Source organism: Diorhabda carinulata, chromosome 12 (genome assembly GCF_026250575.1).
Source record: "Diorhabda carinulata isolate Delta chromosome 12, icDioCari1.1, whole genome shotgun sequence".
Taxonomy (NCBI): Eukaryota; Metazoa; Arthropoda; class Insecta; order Coleoptera; family Chrysomelidae; genus Diorhabda; species Diorhabda carinulata.
In genome coordinates this window covers 6,468,597-6,491,345 of record NC_079471.1, presented here as the reverse complement: position 1 = coordinate 6,491,345, position 22,749 = coordinate 6,468,597, and the positions used below count along the sequence as shown (strand labels likewise).

General features: G+C 33.3%; 1 protein-coding gene across 2 annotated transcripts; it reads left to right on the top strand.

Moving 5' to 3' along the window:
* Positions 1-558: 558 nt before the first annotated feature.
* Positions 559-22,298, top strand: LOC130899874 (cytoplasmic aconitate hydratase-like). 2 transcript variants are annotated; one of them, XM_057810038.1, is made up of 16 exons: positions 559-724; positions 1,531-1,623; positions 4,037-4,203; positions 6,527-6,672; positions 7,046-7,115; positions 9,259-9,390; positions 10,837-11,031; positions 11,089-11,260; positions 11,983-12,200; positions 14,012-14,321; positions 17,356-17,475; positions 17,533-17,712; positions 17,768-17,993; positions 18,049-18,214; positions 18,270-18,392; positions 21,833-22,298. In XM_057810038.1, exons 1-16 carry the CDS (start codon positions 643-645, stop codon positions 22,133-22,135), a joined length of 2,703 nt encoding a protein of 900 aa, XP_057666021.1. In that variant the 5' UTR covers positions 559-642; the 3' UTR covers positions 22,136-22,298. The 2 variants fall into 2 exon arrangements, with proteins under 2 accessions (XP_057666021.1, XP_057666020.1); XM_057810037.1 differs by having other exon boundaries at positions 17,356-17,712.
* Positions 22,299-22,749: the final 451 nt, after the last annotated feature.

Below are 22,749 nucleotides of genomic sequence, written 5' to 3'. Positions count from 1 at the left end.
AGTGTTGGGTTCTGAGGTATGTACTATTTCGGATATTCTCTTAATATTATAATTTTTTTCCTCCTCCTACGCGAGGAAATCTCTTTTTGTATAAATCAGCGGGTTATGTTGAAAATTCTAAAGCTTCAATAAAGTGGTTATCGAAGCGCGCTTCAAACAGTGTAATTGTGAGTGTTGGTGGAGAGCTAGTGTAAATAGTGTATTCAAATAAAATGAGACAACATTTTAAAAACAAATTAAAATATTTATAACACGTATTACATACGAACCGCTGCTGTTAACATTCCTAATCCATCTATACATATAATAGAGCGGCTTCTTTGCAAATAAGCAGCCGGCTTTTTTATCTGAAGACATGTTTTATGACACTTATCACTTACCGAGATTATTATGAATATGTAAGCTTCCAAAAATCTACTAAATATGAGGCGTGATTAGGTATTATAAGTGCCTTTTCTAACTCACCTCAGTATATCAGATGTGCGGTCGAAACTGTTTAATTTTGTTACAGTCACAAAAGTCAAATTTGTTTTTCCATCTAATTTTAGATTCGACAAAATTCGAGCCTATATATGTCAACTTACGTCATGTTTGTCATTCTATGAAGATATTCCCATATTTTTTGCACGGTAAAATTGAAGAATGATCCCCCGCCTTGTTTCAAATATCTGCAAGCCGAAACATTTTCAAAAAATATTCGGAAAGTCGTTGGCTTCAAAAAGAGGTTTGAATAATTATTATTTACAAAATCTTCAATTATTGATTAAGCAATTAATCCAATAAATACAATGACTCAATGTGTGTCCGATGTCGTATATTTTACGTAATTATGAACAGTCCCTGGTGGTACGGGGTCTATATTTTTAGATAGCGCAAGTGGTTGGAAGTCTAAATTTTCTAATTTGTCAACAACAACAGAGCTATTCCATATCGTGCGCCCTTTTTGTATTTTTGAAGGTCTAAACAAAAGACCGATACATCCCTTTGTTGATGACACGATTTCAAACAAAAATTACGCATACGATCAATTTGATCCTAATATCATAACCTGATGATAACCGATTTGTTCTAATCCGTGATCAGAGAAATTCATTTTTTGATATTTTAATGCTTGTCATCCGATGTTTTCTTGTAATTAATTATAAACAATCTAGATGGAAAACAGATGCATGGGACGCGGGCTTTATTCTCATAAGGGATACTATAATAATTTCCTTCGATTTATTGGTTGTTAATTAAATGATTTATTCCTTGTTTACTGATGAAAATTTTCCATTTATAATAAATTACACTATTTTAATCTTTGGACGATTATGATAACAAAAGCTCACACATTGTTTTACTTGAATGTTAAAGAACCAGAAAGTAAACACCATTTTACATTTCTAATGAGCTATTAACATGTGGGGTGAAAAAGTTCAACCTCAAATCTCGAATTACCCCATTACAAATAAAACAAAGAATAAATATAATATATAAACAGATATGAACGGTTGAAGGAGAAGATTTATTGTATTTTTATGTTTTCAGGTCCCAATCCTTTTGATAAATATTTGAAAACGTTAGAAGTGAATGGAAAGACGTATAAATATTATGATATTTCTCAACTTGCATCCACTTTTGGTAAGAGTTCATATAAAAGTAGGAACATATTGTACGAAAGGTACTTCCTAAAGGGATACAGAAAAACAACAAAAGTCTCATTATAAAAACATGAATAATATTTTGAAATACCACATTTCTTAGATATATTTTTATTTTTATGTTTATATCTAGGGATATCGTTGTGTAATTGTTGCCATCCTACTAGCTGCAAAGACATGCCAACAGACAGTCGCCCAGCATTTCCTTCATTTTTACCTTATCATAATTTCAACCATCATATACCCACAATCATAGGAAGAATGTTACTAGCTCTTTCTTTTCTTTCTTCGTCATTTTTACCTATATACAACTCGTTGAACCAGGTCATCTGCAACTACAGCTTTGCGTCCTTGGCCCCCTTCATCATGCACGGCCATCTTTAAACTTTTGAGACCATTAAAGCACAACACCATCACTCAAGAAGTTTTCTCCATACTTACGACTCATTCTCCGATGGATTTCTGCGGCACAATGGCCTTCAGACTGTATAAAACGAATCACACTTAGCGATTTACACTTGGCGGACATGTTTACGTGGCTGTAGCACAACGCCGACTGACGCCTGCCCGCTTTCTTCTGCCCGCGTAGCGTCTGCTGGCCCTTGTAAAACTAAATATATTGTAGTATTTCATATTGAAATTACTATCAATTTCTTCTGTCGCAGTGAATTCGTTTAGATTCGATTTTCTATCTCCAAGATAACAAGACTCGATTAACTTTCCTGGTTAATGCAGGATAGTAAATAATTTTTTTGGCCAAAATTTTGCTCACATCTTGCACAGCTTAGAGTAAATTATCAATATTAATGTCCCGAGTGCATGTCAAATTGTCGATAATTTAATTATGAGACAATTTGACATGCACGAGAGGGCATTTTGGCAGACTATTTCCTGAGAAAAATTTAATTTAAAATAAAATAGAAACACCATCGTCGGCCTCCAGTAAAGTTGTATATTCTAATTGCATTTTCAATAATTGTTCCTTTTCTTAAAATATAAAATTAAAACCAAATGATGTTTATTAATCCTAGACGAAAGTTTGGCACTAGTGCAAATTATCGATAATTTGCACTAGTGCAGTATTATCGCTGAAATTTGATCGTTGCTAGGTAAACATAAAATATTACAGCTTTTTGGTTGGCTTAAATTTTTCGAAGGAAATAGTCAGAATAATATAAATATTTGGTAAGACATCCTACAATCCTTTTATATCATTGAATATTTGTGAAGTTTGCTCTTTAGAATCATTCAACTTCGTGGAATTCCTGTAGTCAGCTCCTTCTTTTCTGGCTTGTTCTCCTTTATATAAACCACTGCTATTGAATTCTGATCAGCGTTCAATATTTATATCATCAATTATATATTTTTCTATGATTTACTGATAAAAAATGCAGTGGCAGTGTTTTTCTGTTTTCAATGGACGTTTCGACATTGATTTGTAATTTCACTCAACATCGTAGCCCTGTGTATAATCCCTTACCCAGGATACAACTGGTACAAAATTGATTACATGCAAAGTATTTCAGAGTTACCTACCAGTTGGATTTATTGGCACAACTAGCTCACAACTATTTCACATCTGGTTTATACCCCTAATATCTTTCTTTCATCTGATTTATCAAATGATTTTTATTTTCATATACATGTATATTTGGGAAGAGTAGTTGTTACCTCTATAGTCTTAAATGGCAAGAGTTTCAGGGTAGGCACACCATTTTCATTACCATCATTGTCATATATCTCCCAGTGTAGCATTAAAATAAAAAGATCGCTATCCTCATGTGGATTCTGTTGCAGTTCTTTGTCGATATTTCGTACAGGTCTGCCTCTATTTCGTTTGCCTGTTGAATTATAATTTTATGCTTGTCTATTTCTTTTTGTTGATAGTTTCCGTCATGAAGGAGCTATCCATCTCCATTTTCGCTTCGTAATCTTTGCGTCTATTTTCTTCTCTTCAGTTATGAAATCTTTCTATTTTTATTTCAAAGTTTTGGCCACAGAGACGCCATTTTAATGGATCTTTAATACTCTTTAAAACGGTATCATTTCACCGTTACCTGTCGCGATTAGGTTTATCTATTGATAATTTGTTTTGACAAAAAATGCAATTGTAAATGTTAAACCAGTGTCTTATATTTACTAAAAAATATTCGTTTGTGGGTACAGAAATATTTCTAAGATTAATTGTACGATTGTTAGCCCTCATTTTATTCACTTAATGATGTTTAATTGACTTGATCACCAGTAAATTTTCAATTACAAGCGATTGTTATTGATTGTATGTGAAACAATTTCATCGTAAATGAGAAATGTATTTTGAATTCCACATGACCATAAAGAGTATAGCTTTTGTTTTAGAATTTGAAAATATATTATATTATACTTTGTTTTAGAACATTTGCCTTTCTCCATAAGAATTCTATTAGAATCAGCCGTTAGAAATTGTGACAACTTTGCGATCAAAGAAGCGGACGTAACACATATTTTAGATTGGGAAAAAAATCAAAATGTACAAGGTGGTATCGAAATACCTTTCAGACCTGCTAGAGTTATTCTTCAGGTAATTTCTTACATTGTATCTTTAGAGGCAGTGATAGCGATAAGAGTCTTCATTGACAATTGACAATAAAACGTCTGGACGCGTTTCGATACATGGTTGCATTTGAACTACAAGCATGAACTACTTGTATAGCTTATTACAGAAGTAAACGAACGTATCTACATCAGGTGGAGTGGAATCTTTTATTTTGAAAAAAATACCAGAAAATGGAAACACTACTCCAGACATCACAGAAAATCAAGATATAGAGGAAGACCTGCACTTTACGGAGACTATCCCAACAAGATAAATATATTGCTATGGAATCAAGTATAGTTAGAAATCCAATAAATCAAGCTAAAAACTATTTCCTGATATCAACTTTCAAGATGATCCGATACTATCAGAAATTGAAAAGCTAGAACTATTGGAAAAACTGGTTAATGATTACCATTTACATTTGTCTTTTATATTTTGTTAATCAATTGGATCCAATTACCAAATTGCAGTAACGACAATATTCAGGGCTTCGTGCTCGACCTATATCTGGTGCATCTTCACCATTAATTGTTTTATCACCTCATTTGATCAACATAAGTAATCAAACTTACTAACGTAATTAGGACAATGAAGTTTGTCATCAGATGTATTAACAAATATTTAATAAAAAAGCCGTTAATGACAAATTGCCAAAGTGTAATTATTAAACGTGTTTCAATAGTTTGTTTAATGAAAATCTACTCTAATTGCATCATGAACGTAATTGAATGTTGCTAAGCATGATTTTGTACAATTTTAGACATTTTTTTTATGTAAAAAGCAAGCAAGTAAACCCTGTTACACTCGAGTAGTTCGAAGGGTGCCTGTCGTGTGGAGATGACTGTGGATATTGTTCTTGAGCTTCTGTACGTTGTAGTGTTCGGTAAAAACGTGCCTTCGTAACTCATTCTACAGGCTTGCATTTCTCCAAAGACAGGAGTCGATGTAGACGATAAATTCTTGCGTCCGTAGTCGAACTAGATGCTCATGAGCCACCCTGTCGAGTAGGTCTTACAAATATTGCTCTAGGTGGGATTCTGTTGGACAGCTCGGAACAGCAACTGCCGTGGGAGTATCGGTGAAACAGTCATTCCAGCAATCTTTCTCTGAGGAACTCTGGGTCGTCTATAAGTCGAATTGCTCTCTTCTGTATTGAGTTGAGCATCCTCATGGGATGCTTGGAAGCCGAGTTCCAAATGTGCGAGCAATACTACAAAGATAAACGAATCTGGGCCTTATAGAGGATTGAAAGTGATTGCGGAATATATAGCTTTTTAGTCATAAAGAGGACTCCAAGTTTTTGTGAAGGTGCCTTAGATAATTTGGTCATGTGGTATGCCAGGACAACAAGCGAATTCGCGGTACTGGTGATCTCGGTGGTCTTTGCTGCATTAAACTCAATCAGATTGCTTCGATCTCACTCCAGAATGTTTTTGGTATTGATGGTAGTGATCTGTTGCTGCCTACGGAATTGGGTGTTAGCCGAGTTTATTGGTCGACAGCTGTGTGCTATCGTCGACAAAACTATAGATTAGATTTGCAGTTTTGTTAAATAGATCGTTGATGTACGGGAGGGAGAGAATAGGTGACAAGATCAGTCTTTGAGGAAGCTACTAAGTCATTCGATAAGTTAGGAAAACAAATTTCACGTAGAAAGCTGGCGTGTCAAACCCTGTTAAAAGATATAGACCAGGAGATTCCAGGTAGATCTATTTCTACGAAAGACATTTTGATGGGCGCTGATGATGTTAACAGTCTCAAGATATCTCAAGATTTGCTGGTTAATGACTGACTTTCTTCATGACCTTGTAAATGGTTGTGACTAAAGGATTCGGATGGCAGTTGTTGGGGGCTGTATGGATAATTTTGTAGTTGTTTATACAAATAATGGAACTTTGTTTTAACGTTGACTATTATAACATGATACTTTAGATTTTATAAACGAATTTCTAGCGAGATCAACTTTTCGCGTTTACTTCGCAATGCAATGGTAAAATGACTATTTTCATTTTTTCACTTGATATTATAATAAAATATTACGAAAAATTATTCATTTTTACTGTGGAAACCTACATTTTGTACGCAGTATCACAGGCGATCGCTCGTGCTTGCGTCTATGTCGCTGCTACTGAAGACAGTTTTAGAATAGTAGGCAGGTTTGATATTTTGTGACAAGTAATTTAGTAAAAAAGTTGTTCCAATAAAAAAATCTGTGACACAATATTCTAGTTTCCACTTGTGACATATTCATACTTTAAATCTGATTTATTTGCTTCTATCACGAGCTACAAAATATGATTTTTAGGATTTTACTGGTGTGCCAGCCGTAGTGGATTTTGCAGCTATGCGAAACGCCATCAAGGATCTGGGATCGGATCCACAAAAAATCAATCCAATATGTCCTGTGGATTTGGTTATCGACCATTCCGTGCAAGTAGATTTTGCTAGATCGTAAGTTTCCATATTCCATGATTTGTATTAATGGAGAAATTATTCATCTTATTTTGTTGTTGCTATGATTGAGATTCAAACTACCTCTCACATCTCCTCTGTTTTGTACATAAAGTTATTGCACAGATTAAAAAAAAAAACAAAAATGTCAGATATATTTTTAAAAGGGCTGAGATTACTAATTATTATCCTCTATCCAGAAAACTGTTCTTAAAAAGCTAATGTACTTTTACATAAACTAAATGAAGGGGCCCGTTTTCCTCAACTAGGCGAATTATTAGATATTGGACAACTTAAACATCTATTTCCCGTAATATTACAATATAGCAAAAAGATTTTTTTAAATAAAGCTTCAGTTGATTCTATTTTTTAGTAAGGACGCTTTGAAAAAAAATCAAGATATGGAATTTATACGCAATAAAGAGAGATTCGAGTTTTTGAAGGTAATATAATTTCATATTTTCTCCTTTTATTTCAGAAAAACAGAAATTTGATTTTCTAAATAATGAATGGTAGCACTGTTTGTACACTAAACGTCTATATCCAGGATTTTGAAATAATAAAACTGGATATTGTTACCTTTTTATCTGGATTTTATTATGACAACTACCGTCGTAACATGTTTGATATGTTTGTGGTTCATGACTGTTTACGCTGTGCGTGAAGTATGTTCTTGTGCGAGGATATGTGCATAAGCTTGTGGATAAACCATATACCTAATACTCATATATTACTAGTCGGGGTAGGACAAAAAACATACCATAAGAAAAAATGCAAACTTAGTGGTTATTCAGTAGGGCCAACATGGCGGATTTTCGATGCTAGTGCCCTCGATGGTACTCGGCAGAACTAATCTATTTTCGCGGTTTATTTAAAAGTAAAACAAATGTTATTCATTTCCATTCAGTCCTGATTTCGCAGTTACCTGAATTCACGATAATCATCTTTTAACTAAACTAAGGAAAAATAGTAAGCCATGATTACATTATAACTTTTAAAATGAAAACTCACTCACTCGCTTTCCTGAAAATTATTTTCACGCAAGCGATAATATGATGTCGAACATTCAATTTTACAAAATTCCTACCATTTAGGACAGACATCAGGAAAGCGTATGGGAAATTAAAAAAGATGTTTATTTATCCTGACAATTGACATTGAAAGTAATGATACATTTTTTTTACACTAGCGCCACGATTGGTAAGTGGCAGAACTAAATTTTTGTTGCCGAAATTTACATGCAAATTGAACTTATTATTGGGTATGTTTTGTGTGATAGGTAGAGTGACTTAACCATTTCGGTGCAGACATATAAGAATCTATCTCACTTATTATACGTTGAGTCCAGTGCGCATGATCGTGATTGGATGATGCGTGAGCAAAAGTCATTACAATAAGTATATTTTGAGCTACGAAAGGGAGGTGGCTTACCTTTCCCCACTTGCCATTACAGCGCACGGCGCTCTAAATAAAAATAACGAGATAGAAGTAGTAATTGGCTGTATCTTTTTATGGTCCACGGTTTCACTTACTAGCAATATCCGAGTGTTAAATATATCAACAGTCCAGTAGCCGACTGCGCATTCGAAGTTTGTATTTTTTTATTGTAAGAGCGTCGATTGTGTTTAACGAATTTGATTGTTTGTATGTTGGAGTGTTAGGAGGTTAATGAGGATCGTGTTATCTAACACTAAAGCTTTCATAGTTTTCATATACACTAAAATTTCATAGAAGTGGAATTAGTTCTTTCTACCATTACTATCACACAAATGCAATTGCTCAATATCGCTCTAATCTTCGATATTCACTAACAATTTTGCGTGTCAATCACAATGCAAACAGAAATTTTAATTTTTTTTAAATAACACCATCATTAACGTGGTTGAGTCTGGAAAATTCTTAGGGCTTGTTGTGGACAATTCCTTGAAATGGGAGTAACACATTGCCACCTTATATAAAAAAATTAGTTCCTCTTGCTTTGCGCTGAGATCAGTTTCCAAGGAACTGAACTTATCCATCTCCTTAACAGTCTATTATGCCCTTATTGAGTCGCATCTCCGATATGCCCTTCACTTCTGGGATACGTGTGGTGCGACTCAATTTTAGCAAATCTTCAAACTACAAAAGAGAGCTGTTAGATATTTACTCGGACTAAACAGCAGGGCTCACTGCAGGAACTTCTTTAAGAGATTAAAATTTTGACTCTTCCTCTCTTATTTATCTTTGTATCCGTTTACATAATTCGTAAGCACTCTTCTCCAAGCATGACCTTTACATACCTACTCAACGTTGAGAATTAATGAAGAGCTCAATATTTTACAATGCAAAAAAATGCACAATCACTTGCCAATCGAAATTAATTCGATCTTTCCCGATTTCGCAATAATTTGAGGGTATTTGTACTGAAAAGTGCCTTCTACTCTATAACCGACTTCTATTCCGGACATGCTGCGTTCAAATTGCCTTAAAATAATTTCTATTCATCATATTGAAAAGTTATGCGAAGAAACTTAACCAGATTTTAATTTTATAATCAACAAATATAAAATCATATAGGTACTGTCGTAATTAAATTTTATTTTTTAGTGGGGAGCGAAAGCTTTCAATAACATGATAATATTTCCCCCAGGAAGCGGCATTGTTCACCAAATCAATTTGGAATTCTTAGCTCGAGTAGTATTTGTCGATGCTAAGGGTACTTTATATCCAGACTCTGTGGTAAGAATAGTTTCCTATTATATTTTTACATACAATGTCTTAATATTTGAATCAAATGGAAATACAACAATTTGTACAGATAGCCGTAAAAAATAGCATTAAAAACGACAAAATCAAATATAGTAATGAGCTGTCGCAAAGCATTATCCTGGTTTCTTGACACAGGAGTAAGCCTGTTGGGTACTTGGATACTATGATGTGGAAGAGAACTCCAATGCAGATAGAATTGCTAAAAGTGGGACAAGGGAGAGAATACCGAAGAGACAAAACAATGCTACAACTGATGAAATTGTTAGAAGATGTTATTAACACAGGAATCAGAATCAAATATCCAGATATATGGTCAAACAGAAAAGATTGCACGATTAAATTCAATCCAGAAGATTATTGGGGCGATTACTGGACATTTTATTGTTGATACAAGATTTCAGGAATAAGAAGAGTGTAGCGGAGAAGAAGAAACGATCGTACATCTGCTCTCAGATGACGACACAATAGATTGCCTTAAAAAATTGGATAATGAGAAATAGGAAACATAAAAAAATTTTATTCAAGGGAAAATGATTGGAGGGTGATTAGCTAGTTAACTAAATTTACAAATCTTGCAAAAGAAAGGGTGGGAGAGAAAGATTCGTTGGATAGAATTTGGTAGGATAAGGAAAAATTTAATAGGAGAAAGGTTTGGCCCTGATATAGGAATCGCTCCTCTGCAGGGCTCAATAAAGTGATTCTCAGGTCTCCGAATGAACCACGAACAATATAGATCGAGGTTGCCGAAGAAACAAAACAATGCTACTACTGATGAAATTGTTAGAAGATGTTATTGACACATTATTGCATAATGAGAAATGGGAAACGTAAAAAAACTTTATTCTGATTTGGAAACGCCTAAAAATAAGCTATTAAAGGAAAAATGATTGGAGGGTGATTAGCTAGTTAGCTAAATTTACAAATCTTGCAAAAGAAAAGGAGGGAGAGAAAGATTCGTTTGATAGAATTTGGTAGGATAAGTAAAATTTTAATAGGAGAAAGGTTTGGCCCTGATATAGGAATCGCTCCTCTGCGGGGCTCAATAAAGTGATTGACAAATTTCAAAGTAAATTCTCTCCGTTGAATCTGGAAGGATTTTTTGTGAATTTCAAGCAAATCTCAGAAATTTGTGGTATCAACATCATAGTTTTTATGATTCTATAAATATTTAGTGAAAAATTAAGAAAAATAGTCACAAAGTCATTCACGTTCCTTACAAAAATGAACATAGTTCGCCTAATAATTTCTGTTTTCTATAAAAATTAAGATTAAATAGTCAGCAGTCGTAGAGCTCAATTATCATCAATATATATGACAATAGGAATGTGTAGTCAAAAAAGGCTCTCTTGGATTAAAACGCATATCACCAAAAACAAGCTTTACCAAATTTTTGGAATAGTTTTAAGCACTTTTTAGGTTGGCACCGATTCTCATACCACCATGATCAACGGCTTAGGCGTCCTGGGCTGGGGTGTGGGAGGTATTGAAGCCGAAGCTGTCATGTTAGGTCAATCGATTAGCATGTTATTACCCAAAGTTGTTGGTTATAAACTATACGGTAAATTGAATGAATACGTCACTTCCACTGATCTCGTACTTACGATAACGAAGGTACGTCGTTCGAAAATAGTTAATTTGAATTTTTGAATGAACATTTTTTTCTTGTAGCACTTACGTCAACTTGGAGTGGTTGGAAAGTTTGTTGAATTTTACGGACCAGGTGTAGCTGTTTTATCTATAGCCGATAGGGCTACTATCGCCAATATGTGTCCCGAATACGGAGCCACCGTAGGATATTTTCCAATAGACGAAATTTGTTTGGAATATTTGAGAAAAACAAGTACGTATTTGTTGCTAAATAAGAACAATCATTTTTTATTGACATTGCCAAATGATTGAGTGGTCGTTCGAGGTCTAAAATGGATCCAAGTAGCAAGTTGAAACTTTGTCTAAAGCTTGTTGAGACTGCTCACTGACGCGTGCATGAAGTTTTTTACGCACGCACTCTATTTACTATATGGAACCTCAACTTGCTTGTATCAGGTCAAGTTGAAATATTTGATAAATGGAATTTCATATGGCGCAGAAACAATTAACAATTTTATGTTTTTAGGAATCAAAAGTTTCGGTACAAATATACCCAATATTTGTTCATTTAAACTAACGAACAGTTATCCTTCAACCTCAAAAACAGAGCAAAAAGTGGACAAACATATAATTGGAGTCCTAGAAAATGCTAAAAATGAGATGTGCTTTCTTCGTGATACACATCGCTTTTGATTAGCTAGTTTTTGGACGTCAGAAGTCTTCCAGTTTGGGAACATTGGTGTTACTCACCAAATTCAGCATTAAGCGGCTTTTTGAAAAAAATACTGGAAGGAAAGCGGACATTATTCGTGTCACTGAGAAACTTGAAGAGCAAATGAGTCATTCCGAAAAAAGTTTCTTAAAAGTGCTTCCAGCACCTAATGGATTAACCGATGGAATTGGGAAAACATTGATACTTTCTTTTTAATAAAATAATTTTAATAACACTTGTTATACCTAAAATATTTTGTGCAGATCGTTCAGAGGAACAAGTAAAAGTTATCGAGGCTTATCTAAAAGCGACAAACCAACTCAGAAACTATACTTCAGAATCACAAGAGCCGATTTTTAGCAAAAAAGAAGGGTTAGATTTATCTACAGTGGAGCCTTCAGTGAGTGGACCCAAAAGACCGAATGATCGAGTTTCTGTTAAAGATATGAAGCAAGATTTCTTGAACTGTCTTCCTAACAAGGTGAGAGATGCGATTTCCAGAATTGTTGTTTGATAACAATTTGTAAAATTCTCTCGAATTAAATCAACTATTTTGTTGCGAAAGAATATATTAAGAAGAAATAAATATTAAATACTATTATTTAAGCACAATATTAAAAGCAATAGGCCAGATTTTTTATAAGTACAAAAATTTGATAAATGAATAAATTGAGGTTAAGCTGGCCACTTACGATACTGCGGCGTCGTACAATTTCATCGCATCCAACTAAATCGAATGCGATTGGATCGTGAGTGGCCTTGCATCCAACTAAATCGTACGATTTGACTGTAGACAGAAAAGGCTGACTGCTGCAGTACAGCAGTGTCGGTTCAATGAGCATTTTAGCCGTATGACCGATTTGTTGAAACTTTTCTTGTTTTAAAATTTGTTTTCTTATAACTTAAAATGTCGAAGAAGGGCTATGAACATTTTAATGAAAAAATTTAGAGAGGTTAATAAAGAAGATTTTGTGAAAAAGAAATAATTAATTTTTAACATCTTATAAAAGAGAACTAAAATTAGTAAAGAACTTAAGTAAGTCCAGAATGGGGGCTGATGATATCTATAAACCGAAATTATGGTATTTTGAACTACTGTCGTTCCTAAAAGATCGAGGCAGCGATTTCCAACTTATGGAACGAAAAAGAAGTAAATAAATAAAAAATATATAATGTTAAAGCTTTATTTTGCAATGGGATAGCTCCTTCATTGTTAACATATGACATAAAGTTTTCTCTTGTTATTTATGCAACCTGCGAATAGTTTTTGGCACTTGAAGACTTTTGTAGGTCAATTAAATCCTCTAAGCTAACTCAAAGCACTAATGTGAGTGTTCCAGTTTCTTGATCCTCATTATCCAAATGTTGTTGAGGGGTATATCCCTTCGGACTTTTCGTTCGCAAATAGTTATGTAGAACGCAACACACCAGCCCTATTTTTCCAAGTGCCTTCGAATTAACATTAATGTCAGTATGAAATATTCGAAATCTAGCTGCCAAAATTCCGAAAACATTTTCAATTATACGTCGCGCTCTTGACACTCTGTAATTAAAAATGGCTTTTTTCGGTCGCTGTGTTCTATTTTTTCTGGTTTAGGTATATTTATTCTTCCAGACATCAACTTTTCATAGAATTCACTAGCTTTTAATACACCTCCATCTTAAATTCTTCCGTTACTTCCAAAGTGACAATAGAAGATTTCGTAATAGGTATTTGTTATAGCCATAAGTACCATACTATGGAATCCTTTATAATTATAATAGTAAAAGCCTGAATGAAGTGGTGTAGTAATTCGAACGTGTTTTCCATCTATAGCACCTAGGCAGTGGGGAAAGTACCACATTTCTTTAAACGAGTCTGCAATCCTGCATAACAAGTTTCGAGTATTATTCTGCCCAATGATTGAGCAGAGATGATACTGGTAAACTGGTAACTGGTAAAATCTTCACAGCTCCTTCATCATGTAGATGATATTTAGTTTTTTGGATTTGGATTTGAACCAAAATTAAACAGAATCATTTATTAATTTTCATCTCTACATATTTTCCAAATAAAGTTTAAACTATTTTCAGAAGAAAGAAAACTGCTACTCTTCTGAATTGGATTAAATCTTCTCATTTAAACTACCCCATTCGAGCTTGAACTCAAAAGAGGCTCGTTGGGACAACATATCGCCTCGTAGTTCCTATATTAATAGAAAACGACCTAAAAATAGATTTATTTCAGTTACTGTCATCAAAGATATTAACCACGTCATGTCCAAACTCTAGCCCAAATTTATTTTGTTACAGACGGGATTCAAAGGTTTTGGTATTCCTAATGAGAAACTTAACACTGCCGTTAAATTTACGTACGAAGGCGCCGAATACACATTACGTCATGGCAGTGTCGTGATAGGTGCAATTACATCTTGTACAAACACTAGCAATCCAAGCGTGATGATTGGTGGTGGTTTGCTCGCTAAAAATGCTGTAAACGCCGGCTTAACTGTCGCTCCTTACATTAAAACTAGTTTATCACCCGGATCTGCCGTGGTTACTAATTATTTGAAAGATTCCGATGTAATGTCTTCATTGGAGAAGTTAGGATTTGCTGTTGTGGGTGAGTTAAAATTTCTTACATCTTACGTTGTCAAAAATCATGCCAAGAAACTTTGTTTAAATAATGAGAATCAACTAACCTAAAAGTGATCGATACATAAGGAAAAGTTTCGCTTTTCGAGGTTATAATTCCAAGCACGAGGGTGGGGCTGATGCAACTCTGGACACAGGGCCCGGGCCTAGATCTCTCTTTAATTTAATTCCTAAATTTATCGCAGAATATTTTACCTTGGATCTTAGATTAGAGGGGCACGTGATAGTAACTTTTTGTAATGTTGCATACAACGCTTGTTCGGGCCCCACACACTCCCTCTACCTTCCCCTTCAACCATTTAATTTTTTAAACCCAAGCCTGATCCTGGTTACAGGGGCCGCGATAAAATGTGGTGGTCAAGATTCCAAGGTCGTTGCGTATTTCCATATCAGTGTTTTTTTGATTATATTTCTGTTCTTCTAAGGCATATAATGTAGTTTTAGTCCGGGTAAAGTCAAAATATCAATCTTAAATCAAAGAGGAATATTATTTCCCTGAGCGAGGGCATATCGACGCACGATCATTTTTTACGCTGATGGTCTTCGTGGATACCTCTGTCTTTCATGGTATGTTCAATCGCTTCCTTCTAGGTCCTTGAGGGTCTTCCTCGTCTTCAATGTTTGTTGGGGAAAAAGATTGAACATGAAAATTGCAGGAAATCTTTTTCAACTCTCAATTTTTGACCAATTTTTATATGTATGCAACAAGTTTAATCTAATTGTATTTTTAATCGTTATTCATGTTATGAACATTAACACTATGAAATGCGATTTAATGGAATCGATAGAGTAAAAGTTGTAGTTTAATAAAAAATATGGACAGTCTCGCTGAGCTGTACTTGTCAAGAGTGTCGCTGCAGCGGAATTTAGGAAAATGATCGTGTATCGATATGTTTTCGATTAGGCACACAATATTCCTTAATGAAAAAAGTTGATGATAGTCTCCCACGACGGATTATTTGGTGGTATCTCTAAAATTTTTCGGTTATTTTGAATAATAAATCGGGATTTTTACTAATAAGCGTATGCTGGTGTTTCATTATAAAAAAAATTGGAAAAATATAAGAAAGCTGTCCAGAAGCAATTATTATAATTAAAAGCTTATCAAATTTGAATAAGTCGTGGAAATAATCGATTTTTTTACTTTCCTCCATATATTTATTATATCTTTTTCTTATTGATAATTTCTTTTTTTTATATTCTTCTTCTACCTTATCAGGTCTTCCTGTTCCTTTTGTATGCAATTTTTCTATTATTTCCAATCTTATACTTATTTTTACACTTAATCTAGTGTTTGATCTCAGTTATCTTCATATTGACACGATCCTTCTTTATAAATGACCAATTTTCACTTACATATGTTATTATTGTTATCGTCATCTTATTGTACATCTATTTTCCGACATCTATCACTGTAATTCATATAATTTTCCAGATATTTATACTAGATTGCTCTTCCCAGTGGTTCTTGCATTATATTTCATCTGTATTCTTATCCTGTTGCTTAAAGTTATGATTTTCATCTCTTTAATTCTGTTTCACAATTGACTGGCATTATTGTTTTTTCTATTTCTTCAGTCTCTATATTTACTAGCTTCCGTATCTTGCCACATTTATAAACTGGTATATCGAATAACGAAATAAAATAAAATCCATCAAGAAAAAATGAAATATATACTTACTTACATATTTTTCAAATTATGGGTTTAATGGTTCTCGTTGTATTAACTGATACGAGGATGTATTGATATCTAGTTAGCCTAGACCAGTTCCATGCATAAACAAAATATTGCGTTACCATAGCAACCAACAATAACTTATTAGAAGTGTAAGTGTAAAGTTTGAAGTCAAAAAAGTGAACCACAGATACGCAATAAAAAGAAAAGAGATGTCCACCGAAATTGTGAAAATCGAAAAATTGGAGTATCGAGCCATCATCAAGTACCTGTATTTAAAAGGGTTGATAGGTAAGCAGATTTACGAAGATATGTTTAAAACCCTTTTTGATCAATGTCCTTCGTATGAGACCGTCAAACATTGGACTGCAAGCTTCAAAAGAGGTAAATTTTCCATTGAAGATGACCGATCAGAAAGGCCAGTTTCTGTCTCAGTCCCCGAAAATATCGATGCAGTTCATGACATGATTTTATCAGACCGTCGAATTGGACTTAAACGGATATCTGAAGCACTGAATATTTCATACGAACGCGTTCATCATATAGTTCACGTAAATTTGGAATGAGAAAAATTGCTGCAAAATGGATCACCAAATGTTTGAATGTTTACCAAAAGCGTGCAAGGGTAGAAGCATCGCGTTTGATCTGTGCTCGATTTGAAAACGATGTAGACTTCTTAAATCGAATTGTTGCTATGGATGAGACTTGGGTACATTTATACGATCCAGAAACAAAGCAACAATCGATGAAATGGTGACACTCTGGTTCTCCAAGACCTAAGAAGTTTCTTGTCCAAAAGTCTGCTGGAAAAGTTCTTGCTTCAGTTGTTTGGGATTGCCTTGGAGTAATCATGATTGATTTTTTGTATAAGGGTAGAACAATAAATGTAGATTAATATTAGACATTACTGACCACTCTACGGAAAAAAATTAAAGAACACAAGAAAGCTATCCAAAGGTGTTTTGTTTTTGCAGGACAACGCACCTGCACACATAAAATTCGTGATTTTGGGTTTGAATTATTAGAACACCTCCCTTATTCACCAGATTTGGCTCTGTCCGACTATCATCTCTTTCCTCAACTGAAAAAAAGTTTAAAAGGTCGTAAATTTTCTTCCAACGGGGAGGAAGAAACATTTTTTTTAAAGGTCTAGAGACGTTTAAGGTTCGCTGTAATAAATGTTGAGTAATAAAATATTTTGAGATTGAAATTTTGTTTGGTTTCATAGTAGGCTAAGAATTTTTCAATATATCTTCGTATATCAAAAAAGTTAATCTAATATTGATAAAAATAGTTGTAATATTATAGACTTTACGTTGTTTTAAGGTTATGGTTGTATGACTTGTATCGGTAACAGCGGATCCATAGATGAAAATATAGTAAATGCCATTGAAGAAAACGATCTCGTTTGCTGCGGTGTGTTATCCGGAAATCGAAATTTCGAAGGTCGTATACATCCGAATACAAGAGCCAATTATTTATGTAGTCCCCTTTTGGTAATAGCTTATTCGATAGCGGGTAGAGTCGATATCGATTTTGAGAAAGAACCTCTCGGAAAAGGATCGGATGGAAGAGATATTTATTTGAGGGACATTATACCTACCAGGAAAGATATCCTAGATATCGAACATAAATTTGTCACTCCGGCTATATTCAAAGAGGTGTACGGAAAAATAGAAAAAGGTATTTTTTTCGTATATTAGTATTAAATTTATATTTTATATTAAATCCCTTTTAGGTTCAAATAATTGGAGAAAATTGGATGCACCCACTGGTGATTTATATCCATGGTCGAGTGCTTCTACTTATATAAAAAAACCACCATTTTTCGAGGGTATGACGTTAAAACCACCTGAAAGTAAACCTATACAGAATGCTAGGGTACTACTTTTATTGGGGGATTCTGTTACTACGGATCATATTAGTCCTGCTGGATCTATTGGGAAAAAAAGTCCTGCTGCAAGGTAAATTATCATAGAAGATGAGATATAGACTACAAAGAATTTATTATCATTATAGATATTTGGCTCATCGAGGATTGGCTCCAAAAGAATTTAATACGTATGGATCTCGAAGGGGAAACGATGACGTGATGTCGAGAGGTACTTTCGCCAATATCAGATTGGTTAATCAGTTTATGTCAAAGCCTGGACCTAGAACTGTTTATTTGCCAACTAATGAAGAAGTGAGGTATTTTTAATATGATAATATTAGTTTAAAAACCGTTTTCTTTCTAACAGATGGATGTTTTTGACGCTGCTCAAAGTTATATAAAAAATCAAATACCACTCATAATCATTGCAGGTAAAGATTATGGATCTGGTTCTAGTAGAGATTGGGCTGCAAAAGGACCATACTTACTGGTTAGTATTAGTTAAATTAGATATCTTATTTTTCAGACAATGTATTTATATTGGTTATATCCCAATGTTTTTTTTTTAAATCATTTATTAGCTTTATTAGCAATGTTATTTCCAGTTATTTATAATAGAACAATAAAAAAATAGTTATTTTCGTATTTATTGTATGAGAAGATTGTTTTTTGATGGCACATGAGTTTTAATTTTTCACCGCGACCGCAAATCTAGACCAAAAATTCTCTGGAATGTGTTCATGAATACACGAAATACAAACAACATTGTTAATTATTTAGTTTGGGTTGCATAAGCCCGATTTCCTTGAAATTTTAGTATGTGTGGAGAAAATTATGCTGATTAATTTAATGTAACATATAGGGCGCGGAAATTATTCCTTCACATACTTTTTCGATGTTGAAAATTTGGATAGGTTAGGTTAGGTTAGGTTGGGTTAGGTTAGGTTAGGTTATGTTTAGGTTAGGTTAGGTTAAGTTAGGTTATGTTTAGGTTAGGTTAGGTTAGGTTAAGCTCATACTCAAATTATTGAGCGACTATGGCGAGATATTCATGATAACATACCACGTTATGGAAGAACTAGATCTCAGTATTTTGGGAAGTTTCTATTTAAAAGACATTATTCTTATTCAAATAGAATTGAATCATTTATTGAAGAAATGTCACGAATGTATCCAATAGAAATTGATGATTATTTATACGTGTAAATAAATGATTATTATTATTTATTAATATATTAATTGATTTGTGTCATTACTTTAGTCGTAACAAATTATATTTAATGTTGCTGATGATTGGAGGCGGGGGGAGGGTTTGGTGTTAAAATGTTAAAAGATAGTTTAAATATTCAACAGACATCAACATCAAGTATTTGCAAAATATCAACTATCCAAGATAGTGTACATTTTCCAATGTTCAAACCTAAAAAACTATGTAACGGAATATTTTCCGCGCCCAACATTTATACATCTTCTTTTTCAGCATAAAAAACTGTATAACATACTAAAATTTCAAGGAAATCGGGCGTGTGCAACCTAAACTAAATAATTATCACAACATTTTCTGTACAACTGTGAATGTGAATTTACATCGTCTGCCATACGTTTTTTCCTTAATGTTATCAATACTTTGAATATAATTCACAGCTGGTCTTTCTGTGTCGCTATAGTAGAAACAGTTTCTTCGCATGCCGCGGGTTTAATTGTGTTTGCTCTTAGTTACTCCATTTCAAGTAGTTTTCAAGAAGATGGATGTTGAATATGATATTCGTGTTAATACCCATCGGATATAGCTGATGAAGTAAATGCAATAGTATCTCATATGTTAAGGGTCTAATCCGAGTTGATATATTGGAAAACATATGACCGTTTTCGTGAATGATGCGACAAAAAACTCGAAAATTATAAAACTCCCCACGTTATGTAAGTTTTATCATGGGATGACATCAATAAATTTATACAAGATACTGATAATTGAACAAATTCCGTGGTGGTCGAAATATAATATTTGCCGTATTTTTCTCTGTGATCTAGTTATTTTCATGATTGTTAGGTTCTGTCTAGTGCATGGAGAACCAAAAGGATGTTATTTCCGGTTTAACACTTTTCTTCTTTGTTCGCAATATGAAAATGGAGATATATAGTAAGGTGGGTGAGCCAAAAAAAACTTCCAAGATGACGAAAAAAAATTCTAGTAAAGTTTGAACTCAAATCAATCAATATTTTGAGGTACCGCATCTCGTTTTTTTTAAATTTCCCATTTAAATTACACATTCAAATTAAACCCTACAGAAAAGGTCAGAAATAATTTCAGTCATCAGTCATTAGGTTAAAAGTTATTCGCAGTTAGAGTTCAACCTAAAAAAATATTCGATGACTTTCACAATCTTTTACAGTTCTACGAAACAATGTCTTAAAAACGTGAACAAACATATTTTTCGTCGTTTTTCTGACTCTTTAGTTCCCAAATTTTTTGAAAAAAACTTACGTTATCTAACACGACTCAAATGAAAAGGTTTGGGTTTAGGTTGTACTTTAACTGCGAATAACTTTTGATTTGACTTAACGAAAAATTATTACAGACCTTTTTTGTAGACCACTTAATTTCCTACAAAAATATATATTTCTTTTTACTACACAATAAATCGTTGAAATACATTAAAACTCAAAAAAAAATATAAATTCCCGTGTAATTTAAATTGGAAATAAAAAATTACGATGCGGTCCCTCTAAATATTGATATTTTAAGCTATAAACTTTACCAGCATTTGTTTTTTCGTCATCATTCCTAGTAGCAAGAGAAAAAAAGTTTTTTTTGACCCACCCTACTATATATCTTATATGACTTAAATTCTTATTCAACAATTTTCTTTCTTTTAGTAAAGTCAAGGTTAACTCATTATAATATTTTCTGATAACGGAAGAAAACATTATTTATGAAAGTATTTTTGTGAATATGATAATAATCCTTATAGAAATAAATCAATCACACATATTTAATTTTGAACATCAATGTCATTTGATTTCAATACAAACGAGGTCTGCTCCAAAAGTAACGGTTGTGTTCAAAGAAATGATTTTTGCAATATCCCATCGTTTAAAAATACTTTTTGATGGAATATATAATTTTTTTTTAATTTCTGAATGTTTTCCACTCAATTATTTCTCAAAACAATAAGTGGGTACTTACCTAGGTACATACTTTTATTTTGTAGTAATTTTCTGTTTCTTTAGTAATTTATTACAGATCTATAACTGGGACCATTTACGGAAGGCTTCTTTGGGAATATCTTTCGTCTGCTTTATCAATGTCAGTATTGATTTCTTTTTCCTTATAGAATATTCTTAAAATTTCCTAAAAAGCCATGGTATGCAAGAAATTGTTCTACTTTGATACATCTTTCCAGTATCTTAATCGTCTATTGGAACGAAATTGTTTTTCTAAACACACTTTTTCATCTTCAGTTAGAAGGACGTTTCGATCGTTTCTTGTCTTTAACTGTATCATTTGCACATTTAAATTGTTGATCATCAGCATTTAAAGTAAATACATCACGATTTTATCATTTCTTCAGCTTCTTGGGGCTGGTGAATGTGGTGAATTCCTTCTTTTCCAGTATTTTCAGGTCTTCATTTACTTAGTTTTCAGTTTTACTGTAGATCTACTTTACATTTCCTTCCTCATTGTTGCCATTTTCTGGTTTCAGAGAATTAGTATTTACCATTTTTGAACCTCAACAGAAGAATAAAAATTGAAAAAGAACGGAGGGGGTAGAATATTATAAAAGATACAGTTTCTTCAGCTATTTTATACAGATAGGTTAAATTCACTCTTATTTTCAGTTTTTTACCCACTTCCTCTATATATAGATAATCCCCTAATTTCCCAAACTGAAAATTTGATTAACTATTTAATTATCGTTTTTGTAACAGGGTGTCCGAGCAGTTATCGCAGAATCTTTCGAACGTATCCATCGATCGAATTTAGTAGGAATGGGCATTATACCTTTCCAATTTCTTCCCGAACAAGGCGCCAAACAGCTCGGTTTAACAGGCAAAGAAACTTACACGTTTGATTTTCCTTCAGTTCCAAAACCAGGTCAAAATATCAAAGTATCTACGGACGCGGAAAAGATCTTCGAAGTGATGTTGAGATTCGATACCGAAATCGATCTTTTATACTACAAACATGGAGGCATTTTGAATTATATGGTTAGAAAGATGGCTACTAAATAATTTACTACATATATACATTTATTTATTTATATGAAGTTTAGAAATGTGCGACGATAGGATCTGTTAATGGACGCTAAAATAATGTTAAGTTATATGAAAACCTTGTTTTTATATTATCTATTATATATGATATTGTTGAAAAATAAATCTTGATTAGTTCGATTTCGAGGATTTTATTTATTTATACGTTTACTCATTCCTTTCATATATTTCTGTGCTCTGATGAAATAAATAGTGCTCTGTATTCGCGAAAATTGCTAGCATCTGTTAGTTTTCATTCAAATTTCTATAGTGGTGAACAACAAAACCAGAATACGAACTGATTTTGTTGTTTTATAAACAATAGAAAGTGTTATTTGCCATTTAAGTCTATATAGTAAAATAATATACCTCTTTAAAGTGCTTTTCTGAGATAAAAACAACCATAAGGTGCACTTCGAAAAAAATAAAAACGTGGTAAAAGTTGTACTGTTACGAATGGACTAGTTGTTGAAATACTATTATATAAAAGGGGCTATAATTGTTCCTCTGCACAAGGGTGGAGAGAAAAATTTTCTTTTTGAACATTTCTTGAAAGCTCAACAACCTAATAAATGCACTAAGGACGCTGTGTT